At 39.2% G+C, this 19,961-nt stretch overlaps 1 protein-coding gene across 4 annotated transcripts in view; it reads right to left on the bottom strand.

Moving 5' to 3' along the window:
• The window catches only part of LOC123813229 (cytohesin 1 interacting protein), a 63,897-nt gene extending 44,230 nt beyond the window's left edge, over nucleotides 1-19,667 (bottom strand). For 2 of the 4 annotated variants that reach the window (XM_045830234.1, XM_045830261.1), the window contains exons 1-2: nucleotides 19,561-19,667; nucleotides 17,964-18,206 (exon numbers count right to left, since the gene is read on the bottom strand). Coding sequence is in view for 1 of the 4 variants with exons in the window: in XM_045830261.1 (XP_045686217.1) it covers nucleotides 17,964-17,966 (3 nt within the window). In the remaining 3 variants the exon portion in view is untranslated. Of the gene's footprint in view, nucleotides 1-17,963; nucleotides 18,207-19,223; nucleotides 19,396-19,560 lie in introns of those variants that run through there. The other 2 variants (XM_045830252.1, XM_045830243.1) reach the window with 2 other exon arrangements.
• Between the last annotated feature and the right edge of the window lie 294 nt (nucleotides 19,668-19,961).

Raw genomic sequence — 19,961 nt, 5'->3', positions numbered from 1 at the left:
CTCCACTAGGTAACTGTCTGACAATCCCTTCAGACCTATGTCCAGTAAAAGAATCTGACCTCAGCACCAAAGGCTGCCATGAAATTCACATTTCAGCTGCTTCCTCTTCCTGTATCAGACAACCCCCAATGGTTACTGTGATGTCATACTTTACCAGTGAATCTTATCAGAAGGGAAAGCATGTGGACAGTGATGAGTACGCAGCTAAAGGTTGGCCTTTGATGTCCTATTCAAAAGTAATGATTTAAAACAGTTTAAATGTTAAAAATAATAAACTAAATTCAGGGGAAAATGGATTCAAGCAACACTATGAATACCCACTTGGATGGAGAATTCAGTATAGGCAATGTGACAGTAGCCAGAAATATTTAGCCAAAGATATTGACCTTGTTTCTTTGATAGAAGTTTTCCAAATACTTAAATATGAGCACACAAGTTCTTTTAAAATTGTATCTTTGGTTTTAAACCCTATAAACACATCATCACTGAACCTTAATGACTGTGCTCTAACTCTATCAAGGGCAAAATGGGAAGAAAAGCAGAGCCCTTGGAGTCAAATGCCCCAGTTAAAACCACTGTGAAGGGAGACCAAGCGTATGTGCATTGCCATTGTCCGAGTCCATGCTGCAGGGGATGAAGTGGGGGTGTGGTGGAGATTATTCACAGGCTGGTAGGATTCCCAGGCTGATTCAGGGTTATCAGGTTGAAGTGATGCAGTGCCACGTAAGCACACGTGTTTTAATCGATGCCTAGTGAGCCGAGGAGGTTGAGAACTGACCGAGGAAACCAAGTGAGAAAATATGAAGATCAATACAAGGGAGAACACAGAGAAACCAAAAAAGAACGAGATATAACAGGAATGGGTTCTGAAATGAATTTTGTGAACAGGGCCTTTAATTCTCTCTCCACCTTTCTCTTATGCTTTGCTTTGTTTTGTGTTCTTCAGCACAAACCTTAGCTCGTGCTACAGCCCTATTCTCAATACCAGAGAACCAACATCAAAACTACCAGTTTTTCAGGCCCTGCTCTTATAAGCACCTATTAAATTCATTCCCATAAAATCTAAGATTCAGCCTTCATACTCCACCCTCATCGTTTCTACCCAGAGTGTCACCTTCGTAATAATTTAACCACTGCCAAACATGCAGTAAAGATATGGGAGCAATTCAGGTGAGTTTCACCAGAAAGGGAAGGACTTGACACACTGACTGTGGTTCTTAGAAGATTCAGTGCAAAGCACCTGCTAACCTGAAACTCAGCATGGTACCAGCCCATTTCCCCTTCACTATCAAAATGGCACTTCTCAGAAACCTCTTGGACAAAGAAGAAAGCTCAAGGCATCTGCTAGCTACCCCAGGGGAATTATTTTAGAAATAGTATTTTTAGTCACTCCTAGCAATTGTTCCCAGTGAGCTTTTACACCTAGATCTTGTTTTTGAGTTAACGTGCAACATCGTCCCAAGCATGAGCCACTACCTTCCCTCCCTTGTTAGCCCAACTCAGCAGATAGCTTCCTCCACCTAATCCTGATCCAACAATTTAATTTCCTGGACATTAATTGAGCATTTACTGCATATGAAGCTATGAGATAAAGGTCTAGATCAGCAATCAGCAATTTTCAACTGGTGCTCTGCAAGGATTTTTAAAACATGCAATACCTGACTATTTCATCAGGGGCACTGATCTTTTTTCCTTTAGACTGTCAAATAAAAAATGACAACAGCCAACACAACAACAGTCATCCAGTGTGAATGAATCAAAATTATTCCTACTTTTTGTCAGATCAGCAAAAATATTTTTTAATATATATTATATAGATTTTGAGTAATTAGTATGTGTGCCATGGGATGAAAAAGGCTGAAAATCCTGGTCTAAACAGTAGAGGGATGAGCCTAAGATAATAAAATACTTGTGGCAAATAGTATTTTCCAAAGATGGCCTCATCAATATAGCCCCACCCACACGCTCTTCTTAATAATGTCATTTTCAAGAGTCAGGATATACCTTCTCCCCCTGAGTCTCAATAAGTCTGTGACCACTGCAGAAATGATACCATGTGACATCCAAGGGTAAGTTCTAAAAAGCAGTAGAGCTTCTGCCCAGTATCATTGGGATGCTTGGAACTCAGCCACCATACTCTGAGGAAGCCAAGCAGCTACATGGAAAGACCATGCATAGGTGCTCTAGTCTCTGTCCCACTCAAGGGCCTAGCTGAGAACAGCACCAAACACCTCACATGTGAGCAAATGAGCCTTCAGAGGAGGCTGGCCCCAGCATCTGAACCACCAGCTGACGCTGAGTGGAAAGATGAGATGTTTGAGCAAAATAAATTTCCTCATTAGTTTAAGCCACTAAGTCTTGGGATCATTTGTTACTTAATAACAAATAACCAGAACAGTATAGATAGCAAGACCTCAGAGAGCTTGCAGTCAATTCAGATAAATGAGTACAGTCATTTTTGCAAATGACTATAATACATCAAGGTACAACATAAGTTCCTTAAGAGATCCACAAACTAAAATAAATACGTATTCAATATACATACATATAGATACACTGTTTATACATAGAGGATTTCTAAATATATTAAAAATGTATACTAGTTCCACCTCTGTGGAGTAGTCCTTGAGTTTAAGGGAAGAAGACTTCTTTCGGTCTCTTTTTTGGTATGTTTTAACCCTACATTACCCACGTATTTCTGTAACTTCAAAATCATTTAAATTTCTAAAAATAATTATAAAATAAGAGAGAAAGAGCTAAAAAAAAGTGCTGCAGGCACCACATAAGGCATTCTCCATGAGGCAGTATGGCCCAAACGATGGACAATAGCTGTGTTTTCTCCCTCTGTGCCTATTTTCATAGCTATATAAACACAGTACCAACCTCATAAGGTTTCTGTGAAAGTTAAAGTACTGTAGAAGTACTTGACAAATACTAAGCACACAATAAATGTTAATTAAAATATCTAAGAAACCCCAAGCTGCTGAGCACTGGCATGGCATGTGGACTGGGGACCCATGTGGACTGTTGCGTTTGGATGAGAAACATTCTCCCTTCTTCTTACATTAAAGGATTAAAAGGAACCAGCATTTTTAGGTGAAGTTGCAAGAGACGGTAAACGACATCTTTGAAAACATTGTGAAAACTTCTGCAAATACCACACTGACTTACATTTTCCAAAATGTTACAAGACCACTAAATTAAAAACTTCCCGCCCACTTCCTCATTCTGCTTCCCCTTCATGACTTTCATTGGGTGTGACAGTGGTCTGCATATTACAGATGACTGCCAGCCATAGGAGGCATTGCTCAATTATGTCAAAGGCAGGCTGATCTTTCCATTTGTTCTCACATCACTTTTCTTATTCAAATTATACAGAATGGGGCACATCATTCGAAAGATGGGGTGGGGCTGTCTTTCCCAAAGTGCCCCATAATCTAAAAAGTTGATAAAAGCATGATCTAGTTCTAGAGATATGAAGGGTTGGCATGGTCTAAAGGAAATGGGTAAGGTAAGGTTGCAATGGGATTCATGATGCGGGAGCATAACCATAACACTTCAGAACTGAGATATAAGTTAGCTTAAGTTTTGTACATTTCAGTGTAATGGCTTCATCATTCTGCTTGCAAAGTCAAATGAGCAATGAGCAGTTCCTCTCTGACTCAGGGACTTCTGTTTTTTCCTGTTTGGTTTAATTCACTCAGGTATCTTAGAGACACATGAAATATCATTTCAGCTCCTTAAAGGTAGCTATACTTGACTTTTTTTTTCTTACAAACCAGGAGTTTCACCTCATCAAAATTTCAGGCATTTCAGGAAAAATTTTATAGCTCCATTTCCTTTATTTAACTTAGAGATGTTACCAGCCTCTCAAATCAAAGAGAACTCTCTCTGCTTACAGTGAATTGGACACAAAAAAAAGGTAAAAGCCTTCCAAGCACAAGAGAAATCATGCTAAATGTGGTCAAGAGCTAACTTGCTGAATTCCACTAAAATTTAGCCATTTTAAATCCCTTTGGGTACAAACTGGGTGAGAGTAAATAAACCAAGAGATTGACTAAATAACAAAACCTGCTGATTCTATCATAATGTAGTGAATATAAACAAATGTTCATGGGAATTGTAATGAATATAAAGTGTGGTCTGTACAAATTGCATACTCAAAATTCTCCCTGATACATTAGGCAGAATAGTATAGGGATATGAAGCATTCCTAAATTAGCTCTATAAGAAAGTTTTGAAGGGGAAAAATTTATCTATGAAGATTTTGTGACAACACTTAGCTGGGAGTTCTGAAAGCTGGTTCAAGCCACCAGAAAAAAAAATGTGCACAAGGTTTATCTCATGCAGTAGTCACCCCCAGCCTTCCTCCAGACTATGTTCTGTTTGTTTGTTTTTTCCCCATTGTCTCTGCCTACAGCAACATTTGGTAAAAGAAAGTGGAAAGCCATGTTCAGATAACAATGAGCCAATGATTCTCTCTGATATCTTGTAGTACCCATTTATCACAAGCCTTTAGCAAAAGGGTTGCTTCAACAAGAAGGCTACTCAGTATAAAATGAATAAGATCTGAGGACCTAATGTATAACATGTGACTATAGCTGATAACACTGTATCATGTAACTGAAATTTGCCAGTAGGGTAGAACTTAAATGTCCTCACTGAAAACAAAAAGAGAGGTAAATATGTGAGGTGATAGATGTGTTAAATCAATGAGGGGGATACTTCCACAAAGTATACATGTATCAAATAATCACATAATACACTTTAAATATCTTAAATATTTAAATAAAGTTAAATATCTTACAACTTTATTTGTCAGTCATATCTCAGTAAAGCTGAAGAAAAAGACAAAGTTCACTGAAGGTGACATTACCTTATTTCAAAAACAAGAAACAGAACCCCACAACCCATGGTTCGTGGCTAAATACACCTTGTATTCTCAGTCTCCCAGGCCATACCTCTTTTGCTACCACTACAAGTGCCTCTTCAGTGATCTTGAACTGATTGGACACATGCTGTAACTAACTCTAAGTGTAGAGTTAGTCTACACTTTCTTATCCATCTGCCAAAGCACCCTAAATATGTGCGAAGGCGCTCACACTCACACATACCCCCTTACCTAGCATGGAGAATAAAAATTTCAATTTGTTTTTTTGTAGTCTTTATTATTTTATATATTCTTACAAGTTTAAAATTTTTCATTAAAAATGAGTTTTTAAAAAAATAATAAAACTTTTGAGCATGCCAAAGCATCAGTATATTTGCAGGTTACATAGGAAGTGCTGATGTTAATGCTAATCTGAGAATCCAAGCACCTCTCTCTCTGTCCCCAAAAGGGGTAGTTTCAACTACAGTATTTCAGATTATTTTCTTTCTTTTTTTTCTTTTTTGGCCAATTAATGGCTCTAAGCCCATAACAACCAATACTCATCCGACAGTACAAACAAAATCAAAACAAAGCAAAACAAAACAGAAAACTAATGCCTAGTGACACTGCTGCCCCAGGACGGAGCATTCAGTGCTCCTCACTGATTGCTGACTGTGGAGTCTGACAAACTGGGTTTCTTCTACATGGGACTCACTTGCCATCAGGAAGACCCTAAAATATATATATTGACATCTTAATACACAATGTGATGGTATTTGGATATGAGGCCTTTGGGAGGTAATTAAGTCATAAAGGTGGAGCCCTAAGGATGGATATGTTGTATTGGTTTCAGGTGTATGCACAGTAGTTAGACAACCATATAGTTTACAAAGTGTTTCCCCCAATATTTCTAGTACCCAACTGGCACCACGCAAAGCTATTACAATATTATTGACTGTATTCCCTATGCTGTACTTTATATCCTCACGACTATTTTGTAAGTACAAATCTGTACTTCTTAATCTCTTCACCTTTTTCACCAGTTCCCCAATGCCCATCCCCTCTGGCAACCATCTATGAGTTTGTTTCTGTTTTGTTTGTTTGTGTATATTGTTCTTTAGACTCCACATATAAGTGAAATCATGTGGTATTTGTCTTTCTCTCACTGACTTATTTTACTTAACATAATACTCTCCAGGTCCATCCATGCTGTCACAAATTACCAGATTTCATATATTAGTTTTTAATGCATGCCATACCTTAAGAATAATATTCAATGACCCAAAGTTTCTTAAACTCTATGAACCTCAGTAAACTCACCTGTAAAATGTAGACAACATGTTTGTTTGCTCAGAGTTGCTTTAAAGATATGAAAAAATGCCTGGGACAGTGCCCAGAATATAGCATCCCCCAAAAATAAGCATTAGTAGTAGTGGTAAGAGGAGGAGGGGAAATGGTGGTAGTAGAAGTTATAGCAGTTGTAATAGCTGTAGAAGTAACAATAGTAGTTATGGCAGTAGTAGAAGTACTAGTACTAGAACAACAACAAATAGTAGTGGTAGTAGTATAAGTAGTAGCAGTAGCGGTGGCAGTGGCGGTGATAATAGTAGCAGTAGAAGTAGTAGTGATACTAGTAGTAGTAGCCTTAGCAGTAGAAGTAAGGATAGTATTGGTAGAGCCATGTTGTAACTGGCTCTCTCTTTTCTGTAGTTTCCAATAGAATGTAAGCTCCCTTGGGGCAGCATCTCTTTCCTCTTTTTCACTTATGTCTCTAGCACCTAACAGAGTGCCCGGCCTGGTTGGTGCTCTCTCTGTATTTGCTGAATGAATGAATGAATGAATGAATGCTAGAGATGGAGACAATGGTGGCAAGGTTTGCAGTAGAGGTTCACAGCAGCAGGGATTCCAGGGGGGAACAGAAGGGCTCATGTGACAAAGAGTAAAATCCCAGGTTGGTACAGCTCCACACTTCTAAAGAGACTCGGTGACTCCCGAGGCATTTGAGCCTACCTGTGGACCTTCCAATTTTAAATTAGCATTTCACAATTCTGGTTGTGACTTTTATATTTATAAAGCAGCAAACTCATAGCTGTACTACCAGTAGGTATGTACCCACTGAAAGATGAACTGGCCCAAGTGACAAGATGTTCCTGTAAATAGGAACAACAACATTTGCATTTGAAAATTTGGCATTTGGGGTATAGTATGTGGTGGCAGCCAAAACTGCCTTCAGGGAGAAAGTGGAGATGGGAGACAAAAGGTGAGAGTGGAGGAGTGTGAATTCATATGCATCATCCGCTTGGCTCAGCAGAGCACAGCAGCAACACAATGCATATGCCATGATGATTAAAGCCCTGGGACTCAGTGATGCCGTGTTTTGTGGATCCAACAACAGCCAGATCGCATCTCCTGGGCAGATGGAGAACCCCATGGAATCTTACTGAGACTGAGGGGGAAAGAACATGTTCCTCTCTGCCTAAAACAGCTCAGTGATGACTCAATGGAAAATACAACTTTAATTACTTTGTTTCTGTCCAAGTGTATTAGACATAAAACATTATGTTCATATTTTAACCAAAATACATTAATACCTCCCAAAAAGGAAGGAAAGAAAAGTGTTGTTTTCTACCATGCTTCCCTACTAAGAGGTCACTCACTGCTGGAATATGGAATTAGGTGGTGGTAGGAAGGCTAGTGCCGGGGAGGTCAGGGAGACAGCTCAGAGGAATGGGAAAGGAGTGAAAGCATAAACTTGATGGTGTGGACTGGGGATCCAGCATGCTGAGATCAGTCATGTAAGGGCTGGACTCTGGAACCGTTTAACTACAAACCAGAGAGGTTCACATGAGAACTGAAAATGTGGGAAAATGGATTCTCCTGGCCATGGAGCAGATCCTATAAGCTAGAGATAAATGCATCCAACTTCCCAGGGGAGAAAAGCAGTTAAAGAAAATAATTTGAGCTTCAAACTCCTCTAAGACATTTTAGGAAGTCCAATTCAAACAAAGTTAGGAAGAGTTGAAAACTTCTGTATGTTTAGACTATAGGAAAATACAAGCAACAGCTAATTAACAAATTACATTTACTTTTGTTGCTGCTTCCCCTACTCCCCAAAACTGATACTGCAGCACTAATTGGAAAGTTCACAGACTTAAACAAAGTAAGGAGAAAATGCTAGAGGCTGAATTCCAAGACTCATTCCTTTGAAAACATCTTACTTAACCAGACATTTTACAGGTGGTGCTGAACATCTGTGTGACATCTGTAAAAAGGTGAGTTTGGGCATGGAACTGGTTTCTTTCAGAAAAACACTGGCTTTTATCAACATTTCTCAGGGGTATCTCTCCCAAATCTAGCAAGAAGCAAAGGTCTGTCCTTTTAATTCTTCTATTGACGCTAATGCTTTGAAGGTACCATTCAAGAGCATTAATTGTTCTAATATTTTAGTTTGCTTTAGTTTAGCCAAGCTCCACTTGGCTTTGCCATCATTTCAGGTAGGAGATTGTATCCATGTGCTCCTCACCATTTTCAATGACCTGACTTTTTAGTTTCTATTTGGCCCCTTGTATTCTTTCTTTTATTTTTTATTTGATATACATTTTTTCCCAATTATTATCTGTTTGTTTTAGGCAGTTTATAAAATATAGAGACCCCCTCCACCACCAATAGCCATTATGAACATTTGCCATGACCTTTCTGGTCATGGCAAATGACCTTTTTTTTTATTCAAATTTTAACTAAATGAGACAATTATGCTTAAGTTACTGTGTATGCTCTACTGTACCAGTTAAACTGATATCTAATAACCACTTTATTTTCTCACTGAGAACTACTCACGACATGATTTTAATTGTGATGTAATAGCCCATCCTATAGCTAGCTGTACCATCTTTTCTAGTTATTGGGAACTAATTTAATTTTATTAAATATTAAGTTGTTTCTAACATTTCATTATTAGAAATAATTGTGTAATGAATATTGAACATAGATCTTTGTCCATGTTTTCTTAGATTCCATTCTTATATAAAAATATTTTTGGTTTGAAAAAATGGCTGCTTTTAAGGCTCTTGATGGGTATTGCTAAATTATTTGCAGAAAGGTTGTACAAGAAATCATTGATCTTGCAGAACTCCTGACAATCTTTATTACCAGTTAAAAATGTTTGTTAATATGTGCTCTGTGTGAAATGTTACCTTATTTTTATTTTGATTTGAATTTTTGAAAATTTGTCTTTCTCATACTATAAAAGAGGATATTTTCATATTTTGGTAACAACTTCGTTTTCCTTTTTTGTGATTTTTTTACATACATGTATTTTTAAAGTCAGATTTTTTATCTTTGAAAACTACTTTATTTTTTCAAAATTTCTTAAATGTGTTCATTGTTATCTTTTCATTTTGTTTATGACATACAGAACTTTTTTGATTTTATCCATCAATCTTTTTCTCTGTGATTTCCTTAATTATTTTTAAATTCAGAATTTTCTTTTCCATCCAGAGATCAGATAAATATTCATCTATATTTCTTGTGAGTTATTTTGGTTTAACTATTTATATTTAACTCTTCAATCTACTTGGAGTAAAATGGGTAATTATTTTCATGGGGGACAAAGCACTAACCTGAATTTTTTTTTTATCTGAATAATAAATTTCCCCAAATAACATTATAAAATTACCACCCTCTGTCTCACTGATTTATGGTGCATCATTTATCTTATTAAACTTTTCTATAATCTAGTTTCTATTGCCAGCTTATTTATTTTTATTACAATAGCTCTAATTTCCAACTAGTACTGTGTTGTGCTTACTATTATGGTTCTTTGCAACCCAGTAGAATGATTAAGACTTCTATCCTAGAACCAGAGCACATGTTTTCAGATTTCACATCTACCCCTTACTAGCTTTCTAACGATGGGCTAGTTATGGCCTCTCTGTGACTCAGTTTCCTTATCTGTGAAATGGGCATACCAATATTACTTCCATTGTGAGATTGTTATGAAGATTAAATTGGTTAATTAAATAAAGAGCTTAGAAGAGTACTCGGCATGTAGAAACTACCACAGAAGTGTTCATTAATTATTATTTTTGTTGTCATTATTCTATGTCAGTAGGGTAAGTCCTTATAATCTAATCTTTCAAGATTTTCATAAACATTTTATTGTTTTTCTTTCAGGTAATCTTCATTTTCATATGAAAATAGATTTTTTTCTGGTGATAAAAAGTACATGTCAACTATAAAAACATTTTGCAGAAAATGCATAAAAATAATTTAAAATTACCTATAACCCATTGTCAACATAAGAAACATTCAAACCTGTAGAGAATTTTCATGAGTTTATTTGAGCCAAACTGACGACAATTACCACCAGGAAGCAAAACCTCAACCGGTTGAGATAATGATCTGAAAAATGGCAGTTTAGCACTTTATTTTATACATTACAATCAAAAGAGGAGATGTGAGTTCCATGAAACCCACTGGTCATATATTAGGGAGGCAGGAGGACACAAGAGTGAGAAAACCTTAGGGATTGGATAAAAGGTAAAATGATAGACACGTACTTCTTTTACATAGGTGAGTATAGGATAGTTAATAGTCAACGATTAACACAACAATCACAATGAAGGGATTTTTGGCTCCCCCTGGCGTGGTGCCCATGCTTTGAGGGATCTTGAAAAAAGAAATTGGACATTCCAAAGAGGTGTGTCACCTTTGTGTAGACACAAAAAGACAACAGACAGCCTCAGTTAAGATGAAGACTGGCCTTTGTTAGGGAAAAATACAGGCCTAGGACATGACTACCTGCCATGAACTGCTTCTAGTTAGAGTTTTCATTTCAGACTATCCTATGTGGTTACTTTCCGTCTCTGAGTTTGTGGGGCTGCCACTCAGGCCTCCCTTCAGCCTGTTGGGTTTCACATGTGGCCCTTTTTTCCCACACCATCACCCAGAGATACATGTTCTTAACACTTGGGTAGAAAGTTACCCAATATTAACTCTTTGTTAGCTGTGCAAAACCTCTTGTTTTGACATGTAGGTAGTCTGAGACACCAAGGCCCAGAATGGGTGTTTGTGGCTACATGTGAAAGAATAACATAATAAATAAATGTCAGTTTTACTCAAGTAGCTCAATTTCTCAGAACTCTACCATCTCTTAATTTGCCAGCTTCAATTACGTCTCCCTCTGTTTCTTAGACCTGGTCTAAAGATGAACTAAAGTTGTGAACACAGAAAAGAGTGTTCTAAGAAAACAGAATCACAACTTCGGGGGACTGCTGTTTTTTAGGTAGTAATGAGTCACTGCAGGGTTACATCATCCACAACAGAACTGTGGTGCAGAGTTCATGCAGCCTGAGGGAGCTCCATTATCAAGGAGAAGGCTTCCGGGAAGAGGCTGCTGCCTAGTCATCTCAGGACCAGTATCTACGAGTATAAGATACAGACAAGAGATAGAAGACTAAACAGCACCTATCATTTGCCAGGAAATCCCTGTCTGAGGGATGGAGTCATATAACAAAATGTTATTCAGTCGCATACAAAAGTGAAGTAATGTGTTATCCATTTAGAAAGCAGTTCTCTATTTTGGCTACATTTGACTTTTTATAATATTCATAATACAAATTAATTTCTAATAGACTTTATTTTTTAGAGCAGCTTTAGGATCACAGCACAATGGAAAAAAGGACTGAGTTTTCGTACACTTCTCACTCCCACACAGGCACAGCCTCCCCCACCAACAACCTCTCACACCAGTGGGTGTTTTATAATTGACACATCATTACCATCCAAGTCCATGGTTTATGTTAGGGTTCACTTTTGCTGTTGTATATTCTATGGGTTTGACAAGCATATTATGACATGTATGGACCACTGTCATATCATACAGACTAGTTTCACTGCACTGAAAAATCGTACTCCACCTACTCACCCCTCCCTCTTCCTAACCCTTGGCAACCACTGTTCTCTTCATAGTCTCTGTAGTTTTGCCTTTTCCAGGGTGCCATAAAGTTTGGAATCATACAGTATGTCGATTTTTCAAATTGGTTTCTTTCACTTACTAATATGCATTTTAGATTCTTTCATGTCTTTTCATGGCTTGATAGCCTATTTATTTTTAGTGCTGAATAATATTCCATTGTTTGGAGGCTCCACAATTATCTCTTCACCTACTGAAGGACACCTTGGTTGCTTTCAAGCTTTGACAAATATATTTTTGACAACTTTTGACAGTCTTTTATCAGATATGTCTTTTGCAAGTGTTTTCCCTCAGTCTGTGGCTTGTCTTCTCATTATCTTAATAGTCTATTATGTACAAGTTTTCCTGTAAACCTCAAATTGCACGTTAGGGCTCCAAGACTGGGATAAAGAAGCTACCAAACTAACAACTGGAGCAGCCACCTCTTTCAAGACTTACTAAGGGACGGGGAGAGGTTCTGCTGCTCTCAACTGTCACCCAGCCTGTGCCTTCCCTACCCCAATGGAGTCTATAGGGAAGGCTGGAGTGGGGAAGGGAACTGGGAAACTGGCAATGCTGAGGGGTGGCCTTGGTGAGGGTGGAAAGGAGTGATGCTGCAGGTTTTTCTTCCACTCCCCAAAGACATGCCTGTCACCACCAAGCCAAGTACAGAGGCTGCCAAGAGAGCCATTCTTAAAGCCAGGTTGGGTACCTATACGACAAGAACACCACCTTTTCTTTTCCAGCTTCAACCTCTTCATACACAGCAGCTTTAACAGTCCAACCCCTATACCTGTCTGAACTGAGTAGAAAAAAGAGACATGGAAAAGAGGCCACAACCCTAGGTGGGACAACCCACAAACTGAGTCCTCGGCCAAGTGAACTCAGGCTACAGTGGTTCCATTTGTGTTTTCCTGCGGCATTCCACAACTGAGGCCAGAGGGCTGGCGAATGAGCAGACCTCATGTAGGAGGCTGGGGATGTTCTGTGAATAAGATCTTTCTGGGCTGGATCTTTCACATTAATGACTGTGCCTGGGGAATACCCCAGGGTGCTGAGAACACTCGGACCTCAGCCTGCCAGTCATGTGACCCAGGAAAGAGTCTAAATCTTACACAGAGGAAGCACTGTTAAATGTGAGAAACCTGTCTTTATTTCTCCTTTCTCCCTGCCTCAGTCTTCCCAGACAGTAACAGCCTAGAAGAGGGAGAGAAAGATATTCGATATACCCCAGGGACATTACCCTTATCCTTCTGATCCCAAAATCTTATATGTAGCCTAGGATGTCGGATAAGATAGTTTAAAACAAATTGAAATTGAGTTATTGTAACACAGAGTTAGTTGTGCTTTTGTTTTTGTTTTTCTATAGAAAAAAAATGGCCAAAAGATCATTGTATATATCTAGGGAAAAGGGAAATTTGACAAAGCTTAAGTAGTTTGGAGAAGAAAAAAAAATGTTACTTTCATTCATAAGCCCAGGCAAGTACAAACTAGTCAGTAAACGCACTACTCAAAGTAAACAAAATAATATGATATCACTGTTGGGAAAAAGTACTCCACTAAAATAGTCACAAGTGAAAAGTGAAGGAGGAGGACACAATGCATTTATTTTTGATTAACAGTGTAGCAAACCCTGCATCAAAGAGCAAACTATACGAGATTCTTACAAACGCACTCAGCACAGCAGACTGATGGTATACTAAAGGAGGAGAAACATGGGTTTAGGAATTAGGAAGGCCTGGATTCAAATCCTGACTCTCCTATTTGCTACCTCTGTAACCTCACAAAATCCTCATGGAAAAGGGCCACAGCAATGTCTCTTAACAAGGTTAGTTAGTATAAGGATTACAAATGAAATGTGACTTTTTGGGCTGTTGTTTTTGTAAGCTGTTGTTTGTTGAGAAGAAGGACTCAGAGAGAACCTTTGACCCTACCCCTTTCCTACCCAAGAGATTCAGACAGAAAAGCCTGTTCCAGAAAGAGGAGCTTAGGGTGTTTGCCTCAGCTTAATTTGAATGAAGTATGGTAAATAGAAAAGCTTCAGCCCTGACTGGTGTGGCTCAATTACTTGGGTGCCATCCTGCAAAGCAAAGGATTGTTGGTTTAATTCCCCATCAGGGCCCACGGCTGGGTTTCGGGTCGGTTCTGTCCCTAGTCGGGATGAGTAGGAGAGACAACTGATCAATGTTTCTCTCTCACATCAATGTTCCTCTCCCTCTCTTTCTCCCTCCCTTGCCCTCTCTCTAAAAATAAATATTAAAATCTTTTTTAAAAATACAATTTTCTTCGGAATAAAAATACTAATAATCAAAATAAGAAGGAAGCCTTCAGGCAAGTGCCTATTAGCTAGATGCCCTCCATGTCCCATTGCTTCTGAGTTGCCTAGCAAGGGTTTTCCTGAACATATATGTCCCAATTTGCCAATTCTCACTTCTGAAACAAGACCCCATCCCACCCGCCTCCATTCTCCTTTGCCCAAAACATCTTATATACCCCATATTACCTCACTATCTTTGGAATTTTTAAGCCTATGTGAATTCTCCATGTGCATGTATTAAAACTGAGATTTTTCCTGTTATTCTGTTTCTGTTAATTTGACAATTAGTCCAGCCAGAAGAATTTAGAAGGTAGAAAGAAAAGCATTAATATTTTTAGCCCCCACAATACCTACCAGATTATAGGTGCTTAAAAATGGTGGTTACTATTATCAGCTATTTTTTTTACCATTTATTTATAATTACCATCTATTGTCATGGTTATTTACCAGAGAATTGGCAGCACTGGTAAAAACATAGTTAAGTTGAAACTGGGGCTTATGTAAAACAAAAAAAAATCACAACACTAAAACATTCATAGTTCAGGTTAAACAAAATTCTTCATAACAGTTGGCATTTGGCCTTGCTTAGGTATCACAGTTTAGTGACTACTTCCCAGGTGAGAAAAATATAAGGGCTGGGACTCAGCCTACTTTCCATACTTCACCACAATGTATCACTGGAAGGTGACTTAGGAAAGCAAAGAGCAAAGAAATGAAATGATTTGCAGGAGACAGTCTGATCCCACCTCTCCACAACTCGTCCTTCATATTTCCACATCTCTACATTGTGGACTCTTTCAGTTGCAGCATACAGTTAAGTGCTGCTCAACTTCATCTTTATCTTTTAAGGAAGGCAGCTAAGGTGTCAGTCCTATTTCCTCTGCTCATCTTGGAAGAGCACGTGACAACAGCCACATACAAATCAGCCAGCTGATCCAGTACAACCCAACATTACACTGAATTACCAGACAAGGATTTCATTTAATTATAGTCTATTTGAATCATGGTCCCTATTGCATTCCTCCCTCGACCATATTTCTCTCATTCCATGTAGGGTGGGTAGCAGATATTGTTAGTAGGCAGTCAGTTAGATATTAATAAAAGAGAAAGGAGCCAGACAGCTAATTAAGCTGGATTAACTAGGGAAGGGTATCCTTGCAGACCCTCCATGGATTAACCGTGTGCTCCACCAAAGGAACACTAACCCTTTTGTTGGCAGGAAGGACCAACCGGCTTTCCATTCTCCCCAGGGGAACAGCCAGCCTTTCCCCAGATTTCCAGGAAGAATGGGAGAGAGCGGGATAAACAGTGAGGGGGAAATTCCTCTGCAGAGACGTGCACAGTGGAAGCCAAGGTGGCACAGGAAGAGGGCCTTTTACTATGAGGCATGTGCAGTAGAAGCCAAAACCCTGGCCACAAGGGGAGGAGGCAAACTTGGGGGAAAGATCAAATAGGATAAGAGCACTAGCCTGGGAAGATCCAGGAAGGAGACTAGATGGGGGAAGGGCACATACACTAGCCTGCAAAAACCCTGGAAAGAGATTGGAGAGTTTTCAAGAAAGGCTGCTCTCTCCCAAGCCCAAGGAAATATAATCAAAGCTCAACAAAGGCCAGTCTGGATAGCACCCACGCTTGCTCACTCTTTAGCAGTGGCACAGGCCAGGTGGCATGGAAACAGTGACAGTGCTAGACTACTGGAGTTTCGGATGCCAGGCTAATGGCAGGGAAGCTCTAGATCCTGGCTGTCTTTCTGGGCTTGCTGGGGACAAGTGTGGGTCTGCGGCCTCAGAATCTGGACTTCTTCCACAGTGAGACAGAGCTGAGCCACCTGGTCATGGATGAGACATTGCACATGGTGTACCTGAGGGCCGTCTTTTGTCTTAGCTCCAGTAAATCTTGCCACTATACCCTAAACCCTCCTACGCATGTATCCCTGAAATGCATTTCCTGCGATACTGTGGAAGAATCCTATCGCCTCCGGCAACAATGTGAACCAATCGCCAAATTTGATACATTCTACTTTGTTCCCTTCTAGAAGTTCTCATCATAGTTTCCATGAGGAAAATCAATTAAACTCTTGATTTAATTGATTCCCAAATAGTATTAAGTACTATTTGGGAGTCAATTATAATTCCAATTAAGTATACCATCTGGGTTATTCATTATCCCAGGCGTGTCTCCCTCCCTCATGTTGTTTCATCTTCCAGTCTAAGACTTACCTTCAGACACTGGACCTGCACCCCCATATCTAAAAACTAACCTTCTGGTTAGTCACTCCTTGTCTCTGTCTGCCCCAAACTTTTATTGGGGGCTTTACAGAGGGCTTATCATGGACATTTCCCCTTGTGCCCCACCTTGAGCTAACATTCGCTAAGTGCTTTATTATACACCACTCTGCTAAGTGCTTTGTATTCATTATTTTCATAAGTCCTATGAGGTAGGCAATAAGGTTCTCCTCTTTTGAAAAGGAGGAACTGGAATCTTAGAGCAGAAAAGGACTTTGTGCAAAGCCACAGGGAATCCAAACCCAGGTCTGTGCGACAGGCACTGTCTCTCCATCAAAGCTTCTTTGAGTCTCAGAGCCAGGCTCCTGGTGGATTCTGAGCCTACAGTCCTCTAATGAGATAAACAAGCTAGAAAAACACCACACATTTTTTTCCCCAAAAGTGAGGTCTTCCAACAACTGTAGCTTTTACAAAATAAAGATTTCCAGGGACACCCCCCACCTCCTGAATCAGAATCACTAGAGAGAAGACCCGGGAGCCAGTCCTTGAGCACTACTCCTGCTTCAAAGTTTGAGCTCTGCTGCCCTGTTTTATTTTGTTTTGATCTCTTTGACACCAAAAGTGTCCTTTCATAAAGCTTTTCTGAAAACAATGCCCTGACCCCTGGTGGTCTCACCCAAAACTGTGACTCTGCCACGACAAGGATTTGAGGAAATACTCTGTGATACGCGCACAGCTTGCCTTCGGCAGCAAATTATTTGATTAAGCTTGAGCTGTCTCTGGCTGAGCTCTCATCACCGTGTTCAGGCCTATCTCACAGAAAGCACATCAAAGCAACTAGTTTGCTGGACTTGTTTGGTAGCAGCTACAAAAAAAGATACCTTTCCAACCAATAAATATTTATCAATTGTCTATTAGCAGGTGATGCAGAGTTGGAAGGACACGATTCCTGTTCTTAGAAAGGTTGGTATAGATACAGATAAAGAACAAAAATCATTTCTCTGTCACACATCCACACACATGCATGCACACACACAGAGTAAATTTCCATGGGCTGTCTTACCTGTCTCCAGTAGAATATCACATTTGAGCCTTACTGCGGAAACCATTTAAACTTCGCTTGTCACCAATTCCCTGTTTTTTCCTTTTTACTAAGAACCTTTAACTTTCTCGACCAGTGTCTTTTCCTTTCTCCTTGCAATGATATCACACTCCTGTATTTATTGGACCTTTCTGGTTATTATCAAAAATTGTCTGGATGTCACAAACTCAGCATTTGACTTGATAGAAGGCATGCCCATTATCAAATCCCCTGACCATATGATATAAGAAAAAAATGGAAGAGTTCTAGTACCAAGAGTAACTACAATAAAAACATGAGTGGAAGTCCTGCACACTTCGGGGGAGAACCCTAAGAGCCAACCAGCTTACTATTGAAACACTTGAATAAAGAATTCCTAGCAATAATTTCCTTAATATTTTATTCATCATAATATATGGCACTATATTAAAACTTCTTCACATCCTCCACTCTCCCACATCAAAGAAAATAACAACACAGAATGAGAATCAACCCGCACATTGCAAACCCACACTTACCATAGACTAACTTTGGTTGGCAAATCGCCGGCAATGATTCCTAGTCACCAAACCAGAGCATGTGAGGTTTTGCTTCTTCTGTCCTAAGTGAATTTACGGCCCCTGTAATGCAACGGGACACTGACCTTCTGCAAAGGAAATTCAATCTCACTCTAAATCATGCTGCCCTGCTCCTCTTTCCTGAAGGAGGCTCCCATGTATTTAGTGCAGGAGGGCATGGACAAACTGTCTGGTACCAAACACCTGACAAATAAAAGAGAAAAACCAACAAAAATTCAATAGTGCCTATGTGATTCACAAGCTCTATCCAAATGGAAAAATCAGGGTTCTCCATTCTGTAATGAATCAAGTGGAAAAACAAACCATTTTTTATTTGGAGCCACTTCCAAATAAATATTTCATGTGTGGCATTTATGGGGACACTAAGCTTTCATAATTTCAAGTACAGCTTACTATAGTCTAACTACAAATTTTATTAGGCTTGATTTTGTTTTCAGATTAATAACTAGTGCAATTTAATTGGAAGGAGGGTTCCTTCCATAATTTCTTTTTTAACAAACGTAAGACTTAGCTAACTTCCTCTGTTCGGCTCAACCTAAACTTACCTGAGTTTTTTTCTTTGAAGCAAAACAGGCATCATTTACATGGTCTATCATTTTAACAGAAGACCATGTTAGCTTGTGTCCACATACCATTCATTGCCAGTCCCTAGAAACAGTTTACAGAGACAGCAAATTTGCCACACGTAGAGCAATAAGCACATAAAAGTGCATCGTGAAAAAGTTTCCACACACATAAAACCTCATGGTTAGGTTCGGGAAACAAGTCACTTCAAAGTTGTGGAAAATATGACACGCTCCTGCCTTAAAGACAAGATCTGCCACCGATATTCATTCTAATGATGCTGCGCCTGAAGCCAGCTCTCTATGTATTACTGTGAGATATTTATTATGCACAACCAGTTGAAAGCTAATATGACCTCAAAAGGAAAAAAATTATTGAATTTGTGCATAAAGAACAGCAATTCTTAATAAAAAACCAGTTTTTGTTTTCCAAATCACATTTAAACTATTTAATTATTGAGTTCCTAAAAATAAGGGCAATTTTTATAATAATAAATACATTGGAAAAAGTGCAGCCTATGATTATCTGTTGTAATATAGAACCCCTTTATTTGCTATCACCAGATATTTTAAAAATTGTAGAGAATGTAATCATAATATTTAAAATTTTTACCCATAGAGAGGAAATCTAGCTTACCTTACAAGTTCCTTCTAACAAAATTACAGTAGTTTCTGCCAGTTATAGTCGAGGTTTATATTATGTGTACACACCATATACACTTTAGAAACCAGCTGCTTTGGCACATCCTCCCAATCATCTATGTAACAGCCTCCATCTCCTCTTTGGAATCTAGTTTGGTGTGTCCTCACCTATCAGCCTGCCTGTACAACAGCTTCTTCCATGCCTGGCCAAGAACTTGCATCCCTCTATACACAGTCACTCTAAGAGTCATTAAGCTCAACCTAAATTCCATTTCCCTAGAATTTTTTGAGAGGCCTTAAAGAAGTCTGCCTGGCGTGTGCTTTGTCCTTACCTCTACTGCAGGGCTGGAGGTGACTGAGAGAAGGCAGTAAGAGCAGGGTGGCTGCCCTGTGGGAGATCCTGGCCCAGCATGGAGCTGGGGGAGGGCACAGTGCTGGCAGCTGGAGGAAGAAAAGAAGGAGTCATTTGTGTGCCACTGCAAACATGATATGGTGCCAAAAAAAAAAAAAAACAAACACCTTTTTTTCCCCAAGCACTTAGCAAACATTAACTCATGAGACCAAGTAGTTTTAGAGCAATTATTAATTTACTGTGCCCTTCAGATAACCACTGCAAGCAAAGTCACTAGGGAAGCGAGTCTATGCATTGTTTTGTAATTCCTCAGGTATTTATTGAACACCTACTATGTGCTGGATACTGAAGGAAGAAGAGCAGACGAGACATGCAAGGTCT

The sequence above is a fragment of the Phyllostomus hastatus genome, unplaced genomic scaffold (assembly GCF_019186645.2).
Source record: "Phyllostomus hastatus isolate PE091 unplaced genomic scaffold, TTU_PhHast_1.1 phas_contig_1, whole genome shotgun sequence".
Lineage (NCBI taxonomy): Eukaryota > Metazoa > Chordata > Mammalia > Chiroptera > Phyllostomidae > Phyllostomus > Phyllostomus hastatus.
This window is presented reverse-complemented; position numbering and strand designations above follow the sequence as displayed.